Here is a 25,862-nt window from a genome sequence, read left to right as displayed (position 1 = left end):
CCAGGTGGGTTTAATTGAAAACAACGTACTATTTTCCTGATGAGTGTGTATTGTCATCATGAACTTGACGTTGTCCTTGTAGACGCTACAGTTATGTGCATGTCTATGTTCATTCGAAATTGTTGGAAACCTTGTTTTTAGACTGTAACGTTTTAAGTACTAAACATTTTAAGTAATCGTTGACAAAAACTAGACGAAGACGAACACATTTTTAAATGACTAAAATATGACTAATAAGCTTTATCGTCCAAAAGAATTAGACAAACATTAAAAGGGCTCCTAAAAACAAAGCTGGACTGAAAGGTACAGCAAAAGTTTGTTAAAAAAATTCAAGTATAAGCTCTTGGGGTGATTTGGTAGTGGAGAACTCTATTGCCTCTGTAAAGCCCTTTGAGACTTCTGTTGTGATTGAGGGCTATACAAATAAAATTGAATTGAAATTGAATAGAACTCTGTCACTGTTTCCCTTGAGGCCCCAAATGACAAGCGAAAGCCTTGGTCGAGCAGAAATCAACGTAGTTTTTATTTAGTTCCCAATTGCATTCAACATTCCTCCGATGGCGATTCGAAATAGAAAGTTATTCTAAACAATCTATCTCCAAAAATGTCGGTGCTTATGTATTGTCCCAAAAGTGTTCAAGTTTTTAAGTGTCTACCGACCTAGTTCTTGTAAGCTTGAAACATTCTGAGAGACAAATGCGTTCTTCATTTTGGCCTGAACAGCTTGGTCAGACGTCTGCTCATCACAATCACTCTCCGCCTATAAAGAAAATGTAATAAAAATTAAATCTAAAAATGCATGGTCAGAGACACCTCACATCCTTTAGTTGTTTATGATACTTTGAACACCATATTTCACGTGAATCCTTGCCTGCATATGTGCTGATGGGGCCAAAACGGTGCTGAGGTCTGGGTTAAAAACTGAAGTTAGCTGATTAAAGAAGTTCATCTGTACTTCTTTGTGTCGCAATTCTGGGTTCACAGCACTGGGAGCCTCCTTCTGATCCTCTACTGTAAAAACAAATGAACAAGAGAATATTTTAGAACTTTATTGCATGGGTAGTCACATAGTTCACACTGTAAGCTTGAAACTCAAAACCCACTATTCAAAGAATGACACTCTCCAAATTTTTGTGCCATATTCAGTAAAGTCTTGGAACCATCCTTACCATCTGAGAGGGTTTTAACAGTTTGCGGCAGCTTTGCAGACTTCATCATTGCAGTGAAAGTAATAATTTCTGTGCGGTCAAGTCTGCTACTGCCAGTGCATAGTCCTTTTATTAGAAGGATCAGGTGTTTCTGAAAAAAAAAAAAAAAAAAAAAAAAAAAAAAAAAAAAAAAAAATCCATTAGAATATTATTAGCACAGTTACAAAATATTTTAAAGATCAATTTGAATACATGATAGAAAATAGTTTTTCATTGGTAATCCAAACTGCATGCGTCTCAATGGCTGAGCTTACCTGTGACACTGCACAAGCTTCATCTGGGTTCTCCAGGCGCAGAAGAGAGAACTCAATCAGAACCTTGCATGCTGCAGCAACCGAGAGTAACTGATTCCTTGGTACTAAAAAAAAAAAAAAAAAAAAAGAAATCAATCAATCATTAATAACTGGCTACAAGAAGCTACAAGATGCATCTTTTACTGATGTCATCCACTTAGGACTTGACAGAAAAAAACGTGTAATAAGCAGTACATTATGGATGATACGTACTTTGCCCACATACTGTGGTGATGTAATGTGCAGAAAGCGCCACAAATGACGAGTAGAAAGGCTCATACTGTTTGTCATGATGAAGAATGTCCGATTCACTGTAAAAGAAAATTTAAATCATTCAACATGTTAGGGCTGTCACCGACTGATTGCAGGGCTTACATTTTTTTGAAAGCCCAAGTAAATTGACACTGACCATACCCTAGCCTGATAACCTACAGAACACTTTTATCAAGAAATCACTTCAATACAACCAGTGTGAAGAATTAAATTGGCCAGAAAAACTCACAAAGGTGGAACGGAATAGAACAGAATAGAGCAGAACAGAATAGAACAATATAATAGAAAGCCCTTTAATGTCAATGTCAACAAAATCCAAGCACAGATGACAACTTAAAAATAGAAAAAAGACATCTGGAAATCAGAAGGTGGTTACAAAGCAATTTCTAAACTATGGTGAGTGCCATTATTCACAACATGGGGAAAACGGAACAGTAGTAACCTTCCCTAAACAATGACCCCAATAACAAGAGTGACAACTCATCCAGGTCACAATAGAACCCAGGACAACATGATTGCAAAGTAATGCAGTCGGATTTATGTCATGATATACTGTGAAGTAGGTTTCTTCCCTTGGAGTAACTCTAAAACGGAGCCGAAAACACGGAAAAATTTCTGCCACCAAAACGGGTACATAAGCAACATCACATTCACGAACAGAATTTTGTTATAACTTTATGACACAAGTTTACGAAATAACTGACTATAATTTGAAAGACATTTAATAAGGATTGAAACACAATGAACCACAGCTGAACCTCTTTGACAAAAAAATTCTAATTTAAACTTGGCCAATTATCACAAAAGGCACCTTGCTGAGATATGGACCAATTGGATGAATGAAATGACACAAAGTTCCACCTATTGTGCCGATTGGGTAACGGATGTGCTGGGATGCTTTACAATGTCGCATCTACCCATTACCAGCAAAAGATTTTGGAAAAACATGGGATTGTTCCATATATCCGCTACAAATATATTCCACCTATTAATGTAGACCAGACATGCCCAAAATCCGGCCCAGGGGCCAAATGCTGCCTAGCCAGCCTCTGTCATAAAATAGAAAAACGTCTGGCCCTCACACAGACTTGTTAAATTGGTCAGCAGTACTGCTACCAGCATATGAAGTAGCTTACACACTAAATGCTGCTCCTCATTTCCCCACTAAAAGGCAGCAGCACTCTGAGCAACATCACCCCGTGTGACCCTTTACTTCCAATTTTCTAAAATGGCAACAATCAACAAAAAAAAGAAAGTTCGGTAACACTTTATAATAACTATCCGTTAATAGTTTATTCGTAAACTGTTGATAAATGATTTATTGTTGGTTTGTGAAGTATTTGTTAACAGTTTGTTAAGCATTTACAGGGTGTTCTTAACCTGAAACACAGTTTGTGTAGAAACGTTTCAAGTTTTTGTGTGTAACGTTTGGCATTTCTATCTTTTCAGGTTAAGAAATGCCATTCACTTCAAAAGAAAAGGCATTTTGATCACTTTGCAGGTAGCGCTCATGTTGCACATTCTTAAAAATCTGCCATAAACCAACAAATATTTGTACTTTTCTTTGTATATTTAACCAATAAAACTTATGACCTTCAACATAAAGTGTATATAGTTTTATTAAGATCCATCAACTAGCATGGGCATTTAGAATGGGGTCAACCATATTGGAACACCCTGTAAATGCTTAACAAACTGTTAACAAATACTTCACAAATCAACAATAAATCATTTATCAACAGTTTACTAATGATCTATTAACTAGTAAAACGGATAGTTATTAAAAAGTGTTACCGAAAGTTCACTGCGATGGCTAACGCTACAAGGATAGGTGGAAATTGGACTATTTCTTCACTAAAATATTCAACAACTGTGTCTGCCTCATTTGCAAAAAAAGCAGTCGCTGTTTTTAAAGAGTTCAATGTGAGGCGATATTACCAAACAAGACACGCTGGCATGTACGACAAGATTACAGGGAAGATACGGAACGAGAAATTGAAGCAACTTGAAGCTAGTTTAACTTCACAACAGCAGTATTTTACAAGAGCCGAAAGAGAACGGCACAAAGGCTAGTTGCGAGATTGTTGAAATTATCAATTAAAAAAAATAAAATAAAGCAAATTTAGCACCCAGAATGGCTTGCTAAAATTTGCTTAAATATATTGTTCTACGTAAAGGACGTCAGCCAAGGTCGGCCCCCCACATTTTTACCACACTAAATCTGGCCCCCTTTGCAAAAAGTTTGGACACCCCTGATCTAGACCCATTTCATGGAAGGAACCTTTAAAAACCATACAGCTGCTGTTTGGACAATGGCTCTTCCTAACACTCATGAAAACATTGTTTCCAATTATACATTTTAGCGATATTCTTTGCTTCTCTTTTAATGAGGAAATTAGGTGTATTGCAGACAAAAACCTGGGAAATTCTACAATCTACAAAAAATACTTTGTAGCATTCCGCCATCGTACTCCTGGTCACGTCTGTAGTACCGACCTCTTTCCATGATTGGATCACCATCAAAAGGCGGGAGAGCGAAAACATCGTTTACTGTCAAGAACAGCTTTTCGTGGCGTTCTTTCCTCTTCTTTCATGAGGAAATTAAATGTATAGTGCCCTCCATAATTATTGGCAACCCTGAAAAAGACGCGTTTCTGAGCTTCTAATATTTTTTTAAATTCAAATAATATGGGACATTAATGGAAAAAAAGAGAAAAATCCAACCTTCAATAGAGCCTACCCACGTACCACGTGCTCGCTGTATGGTTCCGCCCACTTGTCCGTCAAAACATAGTGTTAACCTGTTACGGCTAGGTACATTTCTCCTATTTACGGCGTGTTTTTCTGCTCCTTAACATTAATAATCAAAATGGTGAAGGCGTGTGTGGCTGTTGGTTGCACTAACAGAGAAGATGGAAGGAGAGACTTGAAGTTTTACCGTATTCCGAGGGATCCAAAGAGGAGAGCGAAATGGACGGCTGCAATTCGACGTGAAAACTGGACACCAAAAAATCACCACAGACTATGTAGTAGTCATTTTATATCCGGTAAGATGCATTTAATATATATTTAGAGGGTTTTGGCCTGACAACCACAATTAAGATCATTGCTAGGCTAATCGCCGACAACATACGACCTAGTACGACATAGTTTCAAATTCAAGATGTTTGTGACTTCCCTTTCTTCCACCATCGTTATTTTTTGAATAATATTTAGCTGGTACCAAGTGAAAGAAACTGGCCTCGTCTACGGGGCTGACAAATAACCACAATTAAGATCATTGCTAGGCTAATCGCCGACAACATACACGTATGTATGTAGTGAGAGTGCTATCGCTAAACCATATAAACATTAAAAGCCTTAACTCCATTGACAAACGACATGAAATACAGTAGACTTGACAGTGGATGTTAGCAATAACAAAAGATTTTGAATTGAAAATTTCCTAACTCACCTTTCCAAGCACAAGATAGATTCCTGCCGAATTTTCGTGGACGAGGACCTGTTTCACCCAACCAGCAACGAAGTATTTATAAGCCTCCAAGCTCTTGAAGTTTTTCATATTTTCGTGAGAATAGGCTGATTTAGTGTGGACAAGATAATTGTAAATATCTGCGTAGCAGATGTCAGGCAGACAGGGCGAAGACAGTGGGTCGAAAAACATCGATTTGGGCATCAAATATGGATCTGGCGACTGTATAGAACGAAGCTTTTCCTCATAACGCCTTTTATGCAACAGATCCAGTGAGTTTGCGGCATCAGAAAGCACCGGGTCTTCCATGAAATGCATTTCAAATTCCGCCATCAATTGAAAACAATGCTAATACAGAGTCAAAATGACGGACAAGTGGGCGGAACCATACAGCGAGCACGTGGTACGTGGGTAGGCTCTATACAAGTGCATTCATTCACTTGGGGAAAAAATCCCACATAAAGAAAAAATTATTTGACATCAAATGATGTGTGTCACAATTATTACCCCTGGTGTTAATACTTTGTACAACCCCCTTTTGCCAACAACCCAAGGTCTGGGGACTGAGATGGCCATGGGAGGAGCTTGATTTTGTGTCTGTTGAACCATTTCTGTGTAGATTTGGCCATATGTTTAGCATCATTGTCTTGCTGAAAGACCCAGTGATGACCCATCTTCAGCTTTCGGGCAGAGGGCAACAGATTTTGATTTAAAATGTCCTGGTATTTTAAAGCATTCATGATGCCAAGCACCCTAACAAGGTTCTCAGGGCCTTTGGAAGCGAAACAGCCCCACAGCATCACTGACCCATCCCCATACTTCACAGTGGGTATGAGGTGCTTTTCAGCATGCGGATCTTTCGTGGCACGCCAGACCCACCTTGAGTGTTTGTTGCCAAAAAGCTCAGTCTTGGTCTCATCTGACCAAAGCACATGGTCCCAGCTGAAGCCTGGGACCGTGTGTATTTTTGTTTTACTAATGAAGACGCTTTAAGGTTAAAACAAAGAAAACCAGCAAACAACATAAGCAGAATAAACATATAGATAATAACAATTATAATTTCTAAGCCAGTTTTAAAAAGGTAGATTTTTAGCTGGGTTTTTTTCCAATGTAGGAAGGTGTGAACAGGTGCAAATGGGTTTAAGGAGTGTGTTCCATCGGGAAGGGGCAGCAACGGAGAAGGCTCTGTCCCCATCCAAGTTTACTGTTTTACTTGTGGTGGCAGTGCAAGGATGTTTCCATTAGATGAGCAGAGGTGACAGGATGGGGTGTGGGAACAGAGAAGGTCTTTGAGGTAAGGAGGTCCAAAGTTATTCAGTATTTTGTATGAGAGTAGGATGCTTTTAAACTGTATCCTGTGGATGATGGGTTTCGCAAATCATTTTATATTGTGAGGTAGCCAGAAGTTCCCAACCCTAGGAGAAACCAGGGGACAAAAACCACTGGAGCATCAGCACTTTACCGAGTGCACAAGAGTGAAACCCTGTATTGGAGCACGTATAACTTGTACCGGTAGCAGGGCTTTTTAAACCCGAATATCCTAGACCAGCGGTCTCAAACCGACTCCACAAAGGGCCGCAGTGGGTCCTGGTTTTTGTTCCAACAGATCCAGCACAAACAGTTCAACCATTGAGGTTTCTACTAACATAAGCAGCACCTGATTGCAATCAACTGATTACACTTGTAAGAAACCAGATTGGTGAAAAGGTATTTGTCTCGTTTGGTTGGAATGAAATCCAGTACCCCCTGCGGCCCTTTGAGGACCGGTTTGAGACCACTGTCCTAGACCCTTCCATTAAGAAAATTAAAACAAAAAATGCCCAGCTGCAAAATTGCAGTTTTATGCACGTTTACTAATATCAGATGGTTTAGAATTTCAAACTATAATACACCTTCAGCAAAACATAATACATCAACCTTCATGGCACAGTGGATGAGCGCTTGCAATAGAGCAGCGTCACTCAACATTTTCGTTTGCGGTACAATATTCAACTGAACAGACATTGAGAACGAGCCATTAACAGCTGACTAACTTTGGATTTACTACAAACAAGTATGTTTATTTTACATATCAACTACGTTTATCAATTAGACAAACGGGTTTTAAGCAAATTTTAAACTCTTTGGATTAACTACTTAAACTCAGAAAACAGAAATCATAAATTGATGAGATCATATTTATATTAATATACTGAAATTAAATACAGATTAATATTATTTCACAGGTTATTGTTGGATTTGCAGCATGTTAAGCTTTTCCGTCTTGCTTACATTTTGTTCACCTGCAATGATTTTTAGAAATACTGCAGAGGTCACACTTGAGAGAAAGCAAGGTATCACTACAATGCCAATAAAGTTTGTGTAATGTCTCACTACACGCCTTGAGGTATCATCCTCCTGTCACTAGTAAAGACTATGGAAGTACAAACTCACAGAGACAACATGTTTTTAATAAATGCCCCCTCCATTTTTTATCTTGATGTATAGGAGTCTATCAATGATTGTCTTAGGACTTCAGAAATCCTGGTACGTGTACCATGCCTAGAAAACAAAAATAATTCCAACAGGACTAAAAGGGGCCCCACCTGTCACGTTTAACAGTCACAGTTTAGGGAGCATAAGGTAGAAAAAAAACGCTGAAATGACATGACACGGAACCTAAGTTAGTCTGGAGAGGACGAGCTCGCCATTCAAAACGAATGTTTTGTGATAAACATTGTCGTGCATTTGTCAAACAATGTCCTCGTTATGTTATCCGTTCCTTATTGCAGGCCCGTTTGCTAGCTTGATTAGTAATGTTTGGTTAGCTAGCTAATGATGAAGCAGAATTTTATAACAATTCACTATTGCGTTATAAAGGTGTACACACGACCCCCGTTCAATAACGCACGTCCAACAAATTACTTGTGGTTCAATTAAAATTGTGTCCCAAGTTATCTTGCATTTCAAGTAGTTATATTCGCTAACGCCAGCAGCTGACTTGATGCCAATGCAAGTTAAGCTCAAATAGCCGCCTAGCCTCTAACAGTGGGAAAGCTAATGCTAAGACTGACGTTTCCCCATCCAGTTTCACTAGCCATGCTACGTTAGCATGTTAGCAAGCAAGCGCACTGTTTGGGTCGATGCGACCGGCGTTTACGTAAACACGGGCGCTTACCTATTGATAATGGATCCAATAAGCTGCGGTAGTTCTTTCGTTTCAAATGCAGTGTACGAAGCCGATAATAGCGGCCGGACGGCCGCTGTCCATTCGTGTTCCCCATTTCCTCCGCTTGACGCCATCTTGAAATCCCATAGAAAAACTAGTTAGAGGAAGATGAAACTGAGTGCGTGAATTCACAGGGGGCGCTGTCAGCCCGTGAACGCCTTACACCCGAATCATCCTTATACATTTGATTTCTTATTCATAATTTTCCCCTCGAGTACACGTCACAAATCGTGAGATATTACGTTCAATGTGTTGCTGGCCGCCCTACCTTGATATTTTTTTATATTGCAATTGCCAATGAAACGTACAGAGATAAGGGGTCAAGTCACAAAGAAATTGGTGCGATAAATACGTTGGGAAAAGTTTAGGGGAAGGAGGAGATTGTAAAAGTTAGCAAAGTTATCATTTAGGAAAGTGTTTGAAATACAGCTCAACCATCGACTGTAAAAAAGAACTCTAAATTTGACGAGCAGTTACGTCATCACATTTGTAGTCCCACAGATGTGTGGCCGAGCAGCGAAAGTTAGCTATTAATGCAAAGATGACGTTTGGAAAATCCTCCCCACTCTTGAAATAACACCGTTGTGACTAGATAATGACGTTTATTCATGTGTTTTTGGATTATCGTTTTTTGTAATAATGACCATATACATCTCCAACCTTTAGGTGGCGGCAGCACATATCTTGAAGAGTGATAGCATCCAACTTCCTGCTATTTGTACTCAGGCACTGCAGACTCCCGAAGGCAAGGAGTGCAGGGCTAAATTGGCTGTGGCAATGGCTAAGATCTTTTTACTGTCGTTTGAAGTGATCATGTTTTTCTTCGCCGTCAATGCTGTCTTTGAGGATCAAGTCGGGAAATTCGACTGGTAATAATAACATTTAAAACGTTGGAAAGACGTGTTTGCCCTCATCTTTAATGTAATTTAAACATGCTAATGCTAACACCTGCTATGATAGTCCAATGAGTGCTTTGATCAGCATTATGTATTTGCGTAAAACAACGCTGACGTTTTTGACGCCTTATTTGTTTTTTGTTTTGTTTTTGTTTTTTTGTCGGCGGTGTTTCGTATAATCTGGTAGTTACTGTACATGCACAGTACTTGCTCATTCATTGTTATTACATCTGAAAATGTGTGCTGGCCTCATATCATGCAAAGCTATCAGACTATTTGTTGATGTATTTTTAGTACCCTTCAGATACTATTTAAATGAAATTGTCTAATTTTAATGACATATTTTATTTTGTATTAACATTCACTGTGGCGGACAAATAAATTAGGGTGTACCCTGCCTACTGCCCGTATAGACCCTACCCACGTGACGTCACAACTCCGCTCTCCTGAATGGTACCGCCCACTTGTCCGTCAAAACATAGTGTTAACCTGTTACGGCTACGTACATTTCTCCTATTTACGGCGTGTTTTTCTGCTCCTTAACATTAATAATCAAAATGGTGAAGGCGTGTGTGGCTGTTGGTTGCACTAACAGAGAAGATGGAAGGAGAGACTTGAAGTTTTACCGTATTCCGAGGGATCCAAAGAGAGCGAAATGGACGGCTGCAATTCGACGTGAAAACTGGGCACCAAAAAATCACCACAGACTATGTAGTAGTCATTTTATATCCGGTAAGATGCATTTAAGATATACTTAGAGGGTTTTGGGCTGACAAATAACCACAATTAAGATCATTGCGAGGCTAATCGCCGACAACATACGACGTAGTACGACATAGTTTCAAATTCAAGATGTTTGTGACTTCCCTTTCTTCCACCATCGTTATTTTTTGAATAATATTTAGCTGGTACCAAGTGAAAGAAACTGGCCTCGTCTACGGGGCTGACAAATAACCACAATTAACATCACTGCGAGGCTAATCGCCGACAACATACGACGTAGTACGACATAGTTTCAAATTCAAGATGTTTGTGACTTCCCTTTCTTCCACCATCGTTATTTTTTGAATAATATTTAGCTGGTACCAAGTGAAAGAAACTGGCCTCGTCTACGGGGCTGACAAATAACCACAATTAAGATCATTGCTAGGCTAATCGCCGACAACATACACGAATGTATGTAGTGAGAGTGCTATCGCTAAACCATATAAACATTAAAAGCCTTAACTCCATTGACAAACGACATGAAATACAGTAGACTTGACAGTGGATGTTAGCAATAACAAAAGATTTTGAATTGAAAATTTCGTAACTCACCTTTCCAAGCACAAGATAGATTCCTGCCAAATTTTCGTGGACGACCCAACCAGCGACGAAGTATTTATAAGCCTCCAAGCTCTTGAAGTTTTTCAAATTTTCGTGAGAATAGGCTGATTTTGTGTGGACAAGATAATTGTAAATATCAGCGTAGCAGATGTCAGGCAGACAGGGCGAAGACAGTGGGTCGAAAAACATCGATTTGGGCATCAAATATGGATCTGGCGACTGTATAGAACGAAGCTTTTCCACATAACGCCTTTTATGCAACACATCCAGTGAGTTTACGGCATCAGAAAGCACCGGGTCTTCCATGAAATGCATTTTAAATTCCTCGATCAATTGAAAACAATGCTAATACAGAGACAAAATGACGGACAAGTGGGCGGAACCACACAGCGAGCACGTGGTTTTGTGACGTCGGTGGGTAGGGTATATAGTTGGCTGGGAAAGGCTCCAGCACCCCCTCGGCCTTCAGGAGGATAGCAGCTTTGAAGATGAATGAAAGAAGGTCCTTAAATAGTTTTAAAGATTCCATTCTGTGTATTTTGAAAGATTGATACACATTTTAATATTTTATTGGGCAGATTACCTCACAAATGCAAGTTTTAAAATTTTTACTATATAAATATATTATACTATCGTGACACTTTGAACAGTGTCAATCATGATGATCATCATCATCAATAATTGTCTAATGACACTTGAAGATTGGCTGAAGTTTGTTAAATTACATACATAGTGTTATTCATTTTCCATGCCGCTTTTCCTCACGAGGGTCGCGGAGGTGCTGGAGCCTATCCCAGCTATCTATGGGCAGTAGGTAGTAGGCAGGGGACACCCTGAACTGGTTGCCAGCCAATCGCAGGGCACAAGGAGACATACAACCATTCACGCACACTCATACCTACGGACAATTTAGAGTGTTCAATCAGCCTACCATGCATATTTTTGGGATGTGGGAGGAAACCCATGCAGGCACGGGGAGAACATGCAAACTCCACACAGGAAGGCCGAAGCCCGGGATTGAACCCTTGATCTCAGAACTGTGAGGCAGACGTGCTAACCACTCAGCCACCGTGCCGCCTAACATAGTGTTAATTACGGTAAATACAAAGTGCTTCACTAGCCAAGACATTCTTCTTTGACACTGCTAATATTATCATCAGAAGTGAGTAGAGCCACCAAATTTGTTGGTTGATAGCCCAAAAAAATGGAGTGTTGCTTCAAAATAATATTACTGAAGTAAATGTAAAAGCAGTCATCCAGAAAGTAAAAATAATCAGGTGAAAAGAATATTCAAGTGAGGAGTAATGTTGTGAGTACCTGCCTACATTGTCTGATTTTAAACAGTGGTATTTTTTTCTCTCAGCACAACAGCATCTATAAGAACTTTTCATATACAGTACTATAACTTATTACGTGACCATACTAGGCCAAAAAATGCCCAAAAATCATTGAATTCCGACTACAAAAATGTACAAAAATTAAACATCACCTGTCCACTCTCTAGTGGAGAAAACATTTCCTACCATTAAATTAGTTTCCTGTGGTCTATTGGTGTAAATTAAAACTGTAAGAGAGTGGAAAATCCACACTGTCTCCTAATGTTAATGCTGCAATGCCGCGCTCTCTGCGAAATCGCTTATTTTTCACAGTGTTTTAGAGGCGCCACGTGACTGAACAGGCCGGTGTGAACATAGGACTTCCGAGTCCCTACTGTAAGCTTGTTTGTGGTATAATGGAGTCATGTGATTTTTGTTGCGACGTCTCATTGGTGAAACTGGTAGAGCCATTGTGGGTATCTCTGATAAAGTAAAATCTAATATGTAGATCAAGTGAAAGTAAGAAGTTGCATAGTAAAACTACTCATAGAAGTAAATTTTTCTCAAAGATACTCAAGTAAATGTAACAGTAAATGTAATGTGTTATGCCTTACCTCTGATTATAATGTATACTAATCATTTTTGTTTCCTACGTCTGTTGGTGAAACCTACGGAAGGCGGGGGTTATGTATTCGTTTCCGTATGTCTGTATGGTTGTGTTCAAGATAACTGAAGAACAAATAAACAAATTACAGGTGGTACCTCTACATACAAAGTCAATTCGTTCCAGGATCTTGTATGTAAATCGAAATGGTCGTATGTCGAGCAGGATTTTCCCATAGGAATAGATTATAATTCCATTAATTCGTTCCACAGCCCAAAAACCTGCACTAAATCCTTAATAAATACTGCTGGTACTATTACAAATGGCAAATACACATAGCAAAACAAATTATAAATAAAAATCGGAATAATATAATACAAATAATTATGATAATTCCTGTATTAATATAACGAATTGGGTTCTAATGTAGCGGACGTTTTTTGCTATACCTGAACGCACCGCGGGGCTGACGTGCCAGAGACAGCGAGCGGTTAGCTTGAGAGTTTCACTTTCAATGTTTTCTTGAGAACACCGTCAATTGCGGTAGACAGTAGGCGTTTTGTGTTGAATAAGTTGTGAAATAAATGATAAAAACGTGGCACAACAGCTGGCGATTTCTTTGGAGATGTTTCCACAATAAGAATTGTCATCTTAATTTATAAAGACTGGCGAACGATGGTCGGAGGAGGACCGTGGAGATGTATTGTTGAGCCATTTCACGGATGCCCACCCGACGCTCATACTTTACTATAATTTGCATCTTCATTTAGAAGGTAAGCGTCAACTTTTTCCTTGTTTCACCACCTGTACCAACCTTTTCTGAAACCTGTGTTGATTTGTCACACAAGAAAATCCGCCGTGCATTTGTCTGCGGTGCTGCCATGTCGTCGGATTTCGAGCATGTCGTCGGATGTAGAAACAAATGGCGAGTCAAATTTTACGTCGGATGTCGAAAAGATCGTGTGTCGAAGCGATCATATGTCGATGTACCACTGTATTATCAAACGTGCGGTATATGTTTGTAATATGAAACGGAAGAGGTGAATACCGTAATTTCTGGACTATAAGGCACACCTGACTATAAGCCGCCAGCCACCAAATTTGACATTAAAACGGCATTTGTTCATAGATAAGCCGCACTGGACTATAAGCCGCAGTTGTCCTCATTTTATTATGGGATATTTCCACCAAAAGATATTAACTGGTAACACTTCATTTGACAAAGGCATTATAAGACTGTCATGAAACCAAATGAACCACCATGAAGCTTTGAACCAATTGGCTGCAATGCCTCATTGTTTAAAAAATCTTCATTTAGCCATCACTGCTCCCTTGGGGGAGACAGTCACTCTGCTGCCACCTGCTGTCAACACTGTTGTCATCCAACATTCCTCCTAGCATGACTTGCGGCACTACAGATGTAAATAACAATCAAAATTCATGTTCTGCGCTAATTATTTCTTCAGTTACTGTTCCAGTTGTTTCATTAATTGCTAGCTATTGTATTTGGTAACATTCTTTGGGATAGTGGTGCCATAATACTGTTATAATTATTACATGACACTGTCATAAGCATTATTGAATGCTTATAATTGATGTCGCTTAGTGTCATCCAGCCAATATTCACTTTTGAATGGACGTAAACGATCTGAGCTAGACATAAATGGGAGTTAGTGACATATTATGCCACATGACACATATTGACATCTGTCATAAGCATTCACTAATGCCCATGATAGTGTCATGTCATAATTATGACGTTCTTATGACAGTCTTATGATCCCGCTCTCAAAAAATGTTTTACCTATTAACTCAAATAAATCATCAAATAAGCCGCACAGGACTATAAGCTGCAGGATTCAAAATGAGGGAAAAAAGTTGCGGCTTATAGTCCGAAAATTAGGGTAAATATTTGGGTAATGAGGTTAAACCTCACAAATCTCAGAAATGTGACTACAGTTCTCTGAGTTCTCCTTTATTTTTCTCTGCATTTTCATCATTAGCAAGTATCCAAACCATGTACATTTTTTTTAACAGGAGACAGCAATATATTGGGAATGTCCGCTTCGCCCAGTTTGATGCCCACCTGCAGTCATCCAAAAAAGTGATTCTAGCAACCGAGAAGAATGTTTTTGCTGCAGTGAACACCAGGACTGGAGAACTTTGTGAGTATTGAATCAGTCTGTTGAACATACACTTCCACTGTTTGACTTGGCAATCACCTGTTTTCTGTAAAGCCCTAATTTCATGTTTGTCACAGTTTGGCGACATGTGGATAAGACTGGGCCAGAGGGAAGTATCAATGCGCTTCTCCATCATGGGCAAGGTGACTTGGTCATCCTAAATGGACGCTCCGTCTTTTATAGTCTGTTTGGTGAAATGTTATTTTGTTTCGCAGATGCTGTGCTGGTGGTAGGAAATGGCCGAATACTTCGTTCCTGGGATATAAATGTTGGTGGTTTGAATTGGGAGATGGTGCTGGACTCTGGCAGGTGATGGACAGCTCGATTCGGTGCTGCATAGTACTGTTGTTTGACGATGTCTGTTTTTGTTTCAGTTTCCAGGCAGCAATTTTAGTTGGGCAGCAGGGAACAGTGAAGCATGTGGCGGTTATGAAAAAAACTGCCTTGTCTCTTCATTACCTTTCTAATGGTCACCAAAAGTGGATTGAAAATCTTCCAGACAGGTTTGCATCCAGACTTCTTTAACCTCAAATATTTGAACTACAGTAAATACAATGTACCTCCTATTTGCAATTTGCACTTGAAAAATGTACACTTTTTAAATGCACATGCATGTTCTTTGACACTACAATGCATACAGTACAATGTGTTTTAAATGGCTTTTTAAATAAGTGTTAATTAGTTTGGAGAAAAATAACATGGCGGGGTAAATCCATTTGAAAAATTCACCTATGTGGGGTTCAGTATCTTGCTCAAAGACACTTTGACTTGGTCACCACAGTGAGGGAAGCGAATCCACAACCTATTGGTTGGAAAACAACTACTCTACCATCGAGCCATGCTGCTCCACAGATGGTACCAAAGCCCTGGCTGATCGGAAAGAAGTAATTGGTGTTGAGTAACTATGTTCAAGTAATTGATCATGATTGAGATACATTTGTGTCATGAAATATAAGTTTAATTTATTATTACAAATAGGGTGATATTTGTAAATCCAGCACCTGTACCCCATTGAAATCGATGAAGAGTGCCATCTTTTCCAGCCTCCTAAAGAAAAATGTTTTTTTAATAAGGAAAATAACACTTAGTTTTAAGTACTTTACATATTTGTGTGTTAATAACATAATTAAATGGAATGTAACGACTCATAGTTTTTGCATCATGATTGATGTATTGTGATTACCGTATTTTTGGGACTATAAGTGCAGTTTTTTTCATAGTTTGGCTGGTGGTGCGACTTATACTCAGGAGCCCCTTATGAGTGAAATTATTAACACATTATTATATCATTTCACATGTTATTTTGGTGTTTTGGAGTGACACCGTTGGTTTGGTAAACTAGCATGTTCTTTATGCTATAGTTATCTGAATAACTCTTAATAGCTGTGTTACGTTAACATACCGGCCACGTTCGCATTTTGTTTGTTCAAGCATCATGTAACATTATCATACTGTACACTTATTCAGTATGTTGTTCTATATTGTATTTTTATTTTAAATTGCCTTTCAAGATGAAATATCTGTTGTATGTGCTGATTTTATGAAGTAAATTTCTCCCAAAAATGCGACTTATACTCCGGTGCGACGTATATATGTTTTTTTCCTCTTCATTGGGCATTTTATGGCTAGTGCAATTTATACTCAAGTGCGACTTATAGTCCGAAAAATACGGTAAGTGGTGTGCAAAACTTGGCCACCAGGGCCAAGTTTAACCATACTCTGAAACGGTTATTTTTCGTAGACTATTATGCCTATGAGTGGAATTGGTAGTAGAAAAACCTAAATTAACATTAATCTGGCGCTTTTAACAAAAATGATTCATAAATATAGACTGATAGTTACATCCAGGTTTGCGTTATGGATTGTGTAGTTAGGCAATGAGACATACTAAATCTACTTGTTTTTTCTCTTTCCAGTGAGACAGTGGATTACCAGTTTGTATATTCTGGAGGAACTGGAGAAGTGTATGTTCTGGGAGTCCTGCCTCATTCCCACATTGCTATTGTCACTTACAGTGTGGAGGATGGAGAGATAGTCAAGCAGGTAATGTCAGTTTAGTGATTGTGATCACTAAATCTACAGTTTGGACATTGCCGGTGAAAAGGTCAAGCATATTGATTTTTTTTTTTGGCTTGTTTAGGTTTCAGCCGAAGCGCCTTGGCTGTCAAACATTCAAGTCAGCTGTGCAATGGTCGGCAAGGGAATATTGACGTGTGTCAACCCTGCCTCTGCCTCTCTCTACACACTGGATGTTCATACACAGGCGCAGATGACTCAAATACCGCTACAGGTATTCGGCTTAATAAATTCCTCTTCTTTGTCACATATTTTGAAATTTTTGTGTGTGTTTTTTTTAATATCCCTCTTTGTAGTCACTGGGACTTGACGTTACACCAGACTTCCAACCAGTGCTGGTGTCCACCCAGCCCAATCCTTCCCGGCCTCCCCTCTCTGAGTTCTTCCTTCAGCTCAGTCCTGACCATTACCTGCTGCTCCAGCTCAACAATGGACAGATAATCACACTGAGAGATTTCAAGCCTGTATGTATTAAACCTGCGGTGTCGTTCTACATAATTGAAGGTGTCTCTGGATCTTTTCAATCTCCGTATAATCTTCATTTCATAGGCAACGCTGGCTTCATTTTCCACCACTGGAGATAAAACCGTCGCTGCAGTTATGTCACCGAAGAATAATACGGTGAGTTCATGTGTGGTTATCACAGCTGCACCAACCGATTGATTTTACGCTTTCACACATTCATGCATGTATTACGTTTTTTTTTTTTACCCTTAAAGGGCAGTCCTAGAACTCATTGGCTGCCATTGATGGCGCTAGATGTTCAATCCATTTTGACTGGGAGAACAAATGCACTCCCAGTCAAAATGGATTGAACGTCAATCGCCATTAATGGCAGTCAATGAGATAAATACTATGGGGGGAAAAAAAAGAACAACTTTTAAGGCTGATGTATCCTTCTGCGTTGCAGTTATGGTAGACCAACACTGTTAACGCAGTTAACTGTTAAATCCGGACTACATCACGTGAACGCGTCGCGACGTGAACGTCAAAGGACTGTTATTGGTCCGCTCAGAACATTATTTCCGGTTAAGCACAACAACGCCGGCATTTTCAAACACCTTCTCAAACGTCTTCTGTGTCGCTTACACCCAAAAATTTGCATTAACAACATTACATGTTTAATATTGATTTGCTGCAGCTCCGAATACATGTATTCCACCTCCGTTGCCATTGCTGTCTATGACCTGGGGAAAACTAAAGGAATTCGACAAGTCCCCCAAAACCGCACACAGACAAAGCCACACCCCTCTATTGGCTTGGCGGTTAAATGCAGAGCAACGCGTTCTTTTGACACTGAACTTTTGATTGCTCAATGACGACGTAGGGTCTACGCCGTTGCGCCGCCGTCATCGGAACGCAGAAGCATAAATCAGGCCTTAGATTGTTACTTGGGTTGCAACTTGTGTGTTTGTTTTTATTACTTTGATTCATTTAGTTTTTATTAACATTGTAATAATTTATAAATGTATTTATAATTGTAACACAAGTAAAAACTACAAAAACTAATAATTAAAAAAAAAAAAAAAAAAAAAACATTGGGTAATCGTTGATCGGGCGATCACTAAAATATCACCGATAGCCGGTCACGGCTCGTGTCAATTGACCAAATCAGCTCACTAGCATTTAGTCGCTGACATGCTTGGTCATTAATATGAGTATATACCGTAAGTGCACTTGTTGGCTATTTTCATACTTTTGCTCCACAAACATAATGTGCACAATTGCAAAGTCTCCCTCTTTGCTACGTTAATGTGGGAAGGTCAATTTGTATTGACGTTCCACATATCGGTTGTCACAACGTGGTAATTGCTTTACTGCCGCCAAATGGCCTTATTACTCATGAAAATGTGGCAAGAAAAAAAACACTGAGACTGAGAGATATCGATCTTTTCTGCAGACAGTTTACCTAAACCTTGTGATTTCTTTTAATAAATCAAAATGCTGCTTTCAATTATTGGCAATGGAAATCGTAAATTAGTATTTTGAAAAGAAAAAAAAAAAATTTTTTTTTTTTTTTTTTCCCCCTAACCACTGCGTGCGGGTTTTAAAAAAATCTTGTTTCACAAGTAATGTTCAATGTTTTACAATAAACAAGATTGAAATGAAAAAAACGGATTGGCAAAAATCGAGATCCACGAGTCAGGCGTTTTAATAATCAGTGATGGTCCAGAAAATTGTGATCGGTGCACTCCTAGTTATCGCTTTTCCTCTCTTTTAGGCTTGCAACATTAACTTGTTCAGTGCTGAAACTGGGCGCAGACTTCTTGACACAACCGTGAATGTTAATATTGAGCCGAATAGTGGCAAACCAGAGAAGGTGAGGATTTTTTTTTTTTTTTTTTTAACTCGGTCACTGTCCAAATTCAATTAAAATGGAATTGCTGACAGCGAATATTCCCTCCCCCACTGAATCGTATTGTCATTTGTACTTTTCCGTCTTTCAGCTGTACGTTCAGACGTTCCTAAAGAAGGACGACTCTGTTGGCTATAGAGTCATGGTGCAGACTGAAGACCACAAGCTCAGTTTCATTCAACAGCCAGGTAGTGAATTTGCTTTGAAGGAAGGACATTTTTTTGTTATGAACATATCATTCCTGTTGGGTCCAAAATTACATCCTTTCCATTTGTGAAGATGAGTATGTCTGCTTTCAGGGCGTGTCATGTGGACCAGAGAAGAGTCCCTTTCGGACGTGGTGACTATGGAAATGGTAGATCTGCCCCTCACAGGAACGCAGGCGGAACTGGAGGGAGAGTTTGGCAAAAAGGCCGGTAAATGTCTCCTCCATTTCGTTTGGACCTTTAAGGAGTTTTCAATTACTTTAATGCTTGTAGCTTCACTCTTTCTTTTATTATCCATTTTATTGCTGCAATCGGATTCAGCCATTCAAGGTAAAATTATTCTGTCCTTGTGATCAGTGTCCTCTATGGAGTGAAAGCAAATTATCTGAAATTTCATCATATATACCATGTAGTGTATATCCAGTGGAACTGCCACAAGCGATCATTTGGATCGTCAATTAACGATTATTTTTACGATGAATCGACAAATGAGCTCATATATAAACCACGTGTCATTTACTGTTATATTACTCCGGGCATTACATTTTTGAAAGATGTGAGTTGGAATCGATAATTACTCACTGAGGAAAGTTCAGTTACGAATATTATGTTACTATATCATTGTTTTCTGAAGCAATATCTATTTTTGATTCATAACAAAGATCATCTGCTTTAATCAAGGACAAAAGAGAATATTTACTATTTTTTTCCTTTTTTATTTAAATTTAAAGAACAAAAATGTAAAAAAAAAAAAAGATAAAAAAAAAATTTTTTTTAAGTGTACCGGTAAATAAAACGGAATGTTTTTCCTATTTTTAAAAATATTTAGGTTATGTATTTTTAACATAAATAAAGTTTTAAAAGTTTTTTTCATAATTTTATTCAAATTAAACCGTTATGTTCGTTTCTCAGACAAACTAACAAAATGAAATATTTTTATAATACAGTATGTAATTCAGCACACCCCCCCCCCGTTCAGTTGTTTGGAATAGAAATGATGCATCCTAAATGGCTCCATCTCACATATAACACTAAAAAAGGGTTAATAAACATTTACTGTTAAGAGGCATAAAAAGATGATGTGGAAAACATTTAGGTCAACAATGTCTCTAAATGATTAATTGACAATGAAAATAGTTGTTGATTGATTGTGGCATCCCCCTTATATCCATCAAACCTTGTCTGCTCTCGGCATGCTGTCAAGATGGCTTGATGTCCATGGTGCTGAAGCGGCTGTCCTCCCAGCTCATCCTGCTCCAGGCTTGGATCGCTCACCTCTGGAAGCTCTTCTATGATGCGCGCAAACCTCGCAGTCAAGTCAAAAATGACATGAGCATCGAGACGCTGTCCAGAGACGAATTCAACTTGCAGAAAATGATGGTCATGGTCACTGCGTCTGGCAAGGTAGTCCTTTTCGCACTTGCCTTGTGCCGTTTTAAGATTTACCAATGTCTGAATATTTATGAGGTTGCTTGCTCTTTTTCAGCTCTTCGGCATTGACAGCAAGACAGGCACTATTTTATGGAGGCATTACCTTGAGAACGTCCCATCCAATGCAGCCTTCAAACTCATGGTGCAACGGACCACTGCTCACTTCCCTCACCCCCCACAGTGCACACTACTTATCAAAGACAAGGTATGCCACTAAAGCCCCTTTCAGACATAGGCTGAACTCCAGTTAAATCCCGGGATTTAAATGGGTAGCCCTTATGTCTGAAAGCAATTTCTGGGTCGACTGACATGGACATTAACCGTCTCGTGTCCTCGTATAATGTCCAGGATTTGCCCTGGACGCGGCATGTGTGAAAGCAGCCGTTTAATTCCCGGATCTCAGCACAAAGGCTGATGACGTAAATATCATGGCAGGCTGTCATTTCCTCTTTCTTTGCAGTAAGACTAAAAGCGGTAACCACAAACATCGCAATTATAAACATGGCAAACTGGAAAGATAGCAAAATTGAACTGGAAACAACGACGTTAAATTGCTGAATGTGTGGTTTATTTTGTTGCCGATGCCGACCAAAACTGACGTAATATCTGGGTTATAAAATTCCACCCACAGAGAGGGCCGAATTGACAACACGGGACAGATCTGAGTGTCCAACCCGGGTAATTCCCGGTACATCTCCCTAAGGGCCTAGGTTTGGTCTCAACATTGGTAGGGACTATATAACAGTATAAACTGCATGTCCACATTGGACAGGGGTCAGGGCTACATTTCTCATGAATATGAACCTAATTAATCGATAGGCAAAAAGATCAATGCAAAAATAAGTATGTATTGACTTATATACTGGTTGAGGTGATACACCATTCGATTCAAACCTTTGTTTTCAAAAACTACTTTTGAAAACTACCAGAATAAATGTCTGTATTTTATTAGCAAATTTAAATTACAATATTTGAACATAAATTATATTAACATACACAATAAATACAAACTTGTTAATGATCTTTTAACTATCCAGGAATGCACAAAATAAACATTTGTCCTAAGACCACTCAACATTGTCTAAATAAATAAGTATAAATGACAAAACTTATTAGTTAGGGTAAAAAACTAAAAAATAACTTTTAACCTCACCTATAATTAATGTATGATAATCTGAAAAAATGTTTGCATAGGCTGCAAATGAAGATGTATTTAATTTTTTACATTTATTTAAAAATATTTTAAATGAATGCAAGCCATCAGCCAATCAAACGTGCGTTTGAGGGGGAAAAATGGAACAACACATTCAGCAAGTGAAAAGGGGTAAATGTAGGTACGAAAAGAATTCACTTAATAATGGTAGGGTCAATTTTATCCTTACAACATATGGGAAGACAAGCTAAATGACCTGTATAACTAAAGTCATTATATAGGAAATAGGGTTGCTTAAAAGTTGGTGGGGGCAATTTGAGCATCCTGAAAAGTTGCTAGTGTTACGTCCCTACCGTTCCTATGCAAACCTATGCCCTTGCATCTCCCCATGTCTGAAAGGGTTAATCCCGCGGGTAAATCCCGCGTCATCCAATGTTTCATGCTGTTCTGTGTCATTTCTAATGATGTCCCGATCACAGATTTTTGCGAGTCAGTCACTTGATTTCCATTTCAAATGGGAAGTTGGCATTGAGTTATCATGTTTCACCGCCATTGACGGTGATAGATGTCCAATTCAATTTTACGGGGGGCTGACAATAATCGAACAATTATTGCCAGCCAATGAATGAAAATAAATAATACATGCATTTTAAAAACCATTTAAACCATCTTTGACACTCGAGTCTAAGAAAATGATCGGGACGATTTCCAATCATGTGGTTTTTTTTTGTTTTTTTTCTAAGGGTTTTTGTTTCCCCACCAGGACTCCGGCTTGACCACACTCCATGTATTTAACCCCATCTTTGGGAAGAAGAGCCACGTTGCACCACCAGCCCTTGCTCAGCCGATACTTCAGTCACTCATGCTTCCGCTCATGGACCAGGATTACGCCAAAGTCTTACTACTTGTAGACAACCAGTACAAGGTCTGACTACACATTGGTACGAATCGATTACAGCTATGGAGTCATGTTTTCTGTTTGTTTCCTTTCACATCACAGGTGACAGCCTTCCCTTCCACTAAAAATGTCTTACAACAGCTTCAGGAAATGGCATCTTCTATATTCTTCTACCTGGTGGACTCAAGCCAGGGGAGACTGTCTGGATACCGGCTGCGAACGGTAAGTGACTTCTGTATTACTGCCAAGTCATCGCTAGAAACTCAAGTTTTAAGAAAACTAGACATGTCCCACTGTCACAATTTTTTTTCACACTACTTAAATTATTGAATTTTGTCAAAAAGTACTCTAAAATCAATTTTAAAGACTCGCAGAGATCCATAATTAATAAAATTGTGCAGAAAAACAACTTTTGTAGCGGTTTGCCTCTGCATAGTCGAAACCGTTGACGTATCAACTGGGAAGGATTCCAGCAGGGAGCATAAAAGTCAGTGGACAACATTACTCGAGACAAGTCTGACTACGAAATTGATCAGAGGTAAAAGGAGGAAGTGAGTCCTAAAAGGAATGATTCCGGAGAAGTTCTACCATACAGACTCAAATGTGAGGAAGAATCATCACGAGTCCGAGACAGAAACATTGGGTTTTGCTCCATTTCCATCAGATCTTGGGCACCTACTAAATTGTTAATATCTTACATTTACGCCTTTCGACTCTACACGAGAACACGAATAGAGATTGTTATTTTTACTGTTGCACCTTTGGGGACGTGCCAACAAGGCAGGCTAACGCCTTGTTGCTTCGGTTCCAATGTCATTGTCAGGAACTCTTCATTGGAAACACTTCATTTGTATTCAGTAAAATGTTTTGATCGAACAACAAACTACCGTAACTTCCCAAATATAACGCGCACTTTTTTTTCCCAAAATGCACTTGTAAAATCATGGGCGCGCGTTATACACAGGTACAGGAATGGAGACAGATTCATCAGGATTCATGTTCGTGGCAGCATGGACCAGCACAATATTACCTGATCCGAACGACAGTGATATAATAATCAACTTTCATGTTGTAAATAATTGTTTTCATGATGATATTTTTCACATCTAATAAAATTAAAATGCTTTTATTGTACTATTCCTCTATTACCATCATTTTTCTTACCTTGTTGTCGCAACATGCCGGCTTGACACGGCCATGTTGTCTTGAAGAGAACGTATACGGCGATCCGTTTCGTATAAATGTTGACCGTGCGGCGAGCTAGGACAGGAGTCTGAGGAGGAATGTCGAACCACTGAGCCAAGCCGCGTTGTTTTATTGACATTGAAACTCACAAAGTAACAACGTATGTCTTGCATGCTGCGGCGTTTTTTTCCCTTAAACTCTTCACCCCGGGAACTACACAACTTGCCAACATTGGTTCCGCAGGTGAATTCTGTTAAAACTCTCTACAACCGCTTACTTTATGAAAGTTAAAGACACGAGACTCATATTTATTGGTGCTAAAATTTGGGTGCGTTTTTATACACGAGTACAAGAATATTCCCTAGATTTTACAGGTAAATTTCGGGTGCACGTTGTACACGGGTGCGCGTTATTACGGTACTCGCATGGCCCACTCAAATTTATAGAGGCTACTATTCACAGTGTTCGTTTTGGAGCAATGTCCTACACAACACCAACGATTATTCCGATAAAAACGATTGAATTTCTTGTAAAAACAACAAAAACTCTGGCCGCCAAAACAATTAATATAAACGGATGCGAGCGCTGCGTGCGAAAAAGTCTGCCTTTGCTTAAATCACTTCCGGTTATTGACTCTGGCTTCCTGGCCAACAGCGAAATGGGATTAAAAAGGTTTATTGAGCTTTTTTTTTTATTATTATTTTACAAACAAAAGTACTATGGGTTGTGAAGTACTATGGGTTGTGGGTCAGTAATGTCCAATCTATTGAATTTATAAAGTTCTCCTTGAGGTGATAATGGGATTTTAAATTGGCATTACACACTGTATATGATTAGTTTTGTTTTTGTACACTGCCGAGTCCTGACATTTCAGTAATAGTGAATGATCATGTTTCAGTGCCACTGACTGCAATCGATTATTGGCTGCCAGGCCGTTGGATATTTATCGCTGGCAATGGCACTGAAGCATGATCATTTAATGTCAGCCGTCCCAGTACAATAAATTAGCTGTGAGTGGCAGGCTGGGAGCCAATGAGCTAAAGACTTATATTTTGCATCTTTAGGATTTGTCCACGGAGCTAATCTGGGAAGTGGTCGTCCCCACAGAAGTACAGAAAATTGTCTCGGTCAAAGGGAAAAGGCCAAACGAGCACGTACACTCCCAGGGCCGAGTCATGGGAGATCGCAGTGTCCTTTATAAGGTTGGTAAACTTTCTCTTGTCATGTTTGGTGAAAAGCGTTTTCACAACGGTTGCCACAAGGAATCTACTAATCCATAACGAAATTTAGTGCCAACTATTTTGAAGGTGAAGACTTTATTGACCTAAAAATTGTATAAATCCTTTTTTTCCCACTTTTTATTTGGCCAAATCATTTGCAATCCCAATAGTCAAAACAACAATTGGTTGAGATGATTGGAAAGCAGTGTGACTTTCGTCAACGTTAACGAAAATATTTTGTCAACCATAACGAAAATATTTTGTCAACGAACACTTTTTTCATGACGATGACGAGACGATAACGAGCTAATATGTGTTTTGGGAGACTAAAACAAAGAGATGAATGCCATATTTTGTCTGACGAGAACGAGACAAAAATGTGCAGTAGTTGCCGTCACATGTTCACAGTGTGTGACATTTTATTATATAGTTAGCCTGCATCATAGCAGTGTCTGGTTGTGGTTGATTTTTTTTTTTTTTTTCTATTGTCCAAATAATTTGTGGCAGCTTAACTGTTTCAGTGCTATTGATGATGATAGCCATCCACTCATGTGGCTC

General features: G+C 39.1%; 2 protein-coding genes across 10 annotated transcripts in view; one reads left to right on the top strand and one right to left on the bottom strand.

The window, feature by feature from the left end:
• Nucleotides 1–8,551, bottom strand: part of ubr4 (ubiquitin protein ligase E3 component n-recognin 4) — an 80,881-nt gene extending 72,330 nt beyond the window's left edge. For all 9 annotated transcript variants that reach the window (XM_057822837.1, XM_057822860.1, XM_057822870.1 and 6 more), the window contains exons 1-6: nt 8,404–8,551; nt 1,715–1,812; nt 1,463–1,566; nt 1,170–1,299; nt 872–1,011; nt 661–760 (exon numbers count right to left, since the gene is read on the bottom strand). In XM_057822837.1, the coding sequence (XP_057678820.1) occupies nt 661–760; nt 872–1,011; nt 1,170–1,299; nt 1,463–1,566; nt 1,715–1,812; nt 8,404–8,528 (697 nt within the window). In that variant the 5' untranslated portion in view covers nt 8,529–8,551. The remainder of the gene's footprint in view (nt 1–660; nt 761–871; nt 1,012–1,169; nt 1,300–1,462; nt 1,567–1,714; nt 1,813–8,403) is intronic.
• A 629-nt stretch (nt 8,552–9,180) lies between these two features.
• emc1 (ER membrane protein complex subunit 1) overlaps nt 9,181–25,862 on the top strand; it is a 22,760-nt gene continuing 6,078 nt past the window's right edge. Inside the window, exons 1-17 of the mRNA XM_057820124.1 lie at nt 9,181–9,323; nt 14,634–14,761; nt 14,857–14,922; nt 14,995–15,088; nt 15,154–15,282; nt 16,696–16,822; nt 16,920–17,069; nt 17,152–17,319; nt 17,405–17,476; nt 19,077–19,175; nt 19,303–19,399; nt 19,511–19,627; nt 20,622–20,821; nt 20,904–21,053; nt 22,765–22,926; nt 23,002–23,121; nt 25,149–25,286. Of these exons, the coding sequence (XP_057676107.1) occupies nt 9,232–9,323; nt 14,634–14,761; nt 14,857–14,922; nt 14,995–15,088; nt 15,154–15,282; nt 16,696–16,822; nt 16,920–17,069; nt 17,152–17,319; nt 17,405–17,476; nt 19,077–19,175; nt 19,303–19,399; nt 19,511–19,627; nt 20,622–20,821; nt 20,904–21,053; nt 22,765–22,926; nt 23,002–23,121; nt 25,149–25,286 (2,109 nt within the window). The 5' untranslated portion in view covers nt 9,181–9,231. The remainder of the gene's footprint in view (nt 9,324–14,633; nt 14,762–14,856; nt 14,923–14,994; nt 15,089–15,153; nt 15,283–16,695; nt 16,823–16,919; nt 17,070–17,151; nt 17,320–17,404; nt 17,477–19,076; nt 19,176–19,302; nt 19,400–19,510; nt 19,628–20,621; nt 20,822–20,903; nt 21,054–22,764; nt 22,927–23,001; nt 23,122–25,148; nt 25,287–25,862) is intronic.

This window comes from Corythoichthys intestinalis, chromosome 2 (assembly GCF_030265065.1).
Source record: "Corythoichthys intestinalis isolate RoL2023-P3 chromosome 2, ASM3026506v1, whole genome shotgun sequence".
In the NCBI taxonomy this organism is placed as follows: domain Eukaryota; kingdom Metazoa; phylum Chordata; class Actinopteri; order Syngnathiformes; family Syngnathidae; genus Corythoichthys; species Corythoichthys intestinalis.
This window is presented reverse-complemented; position numbering and strand designations above follow the sequence as displayed.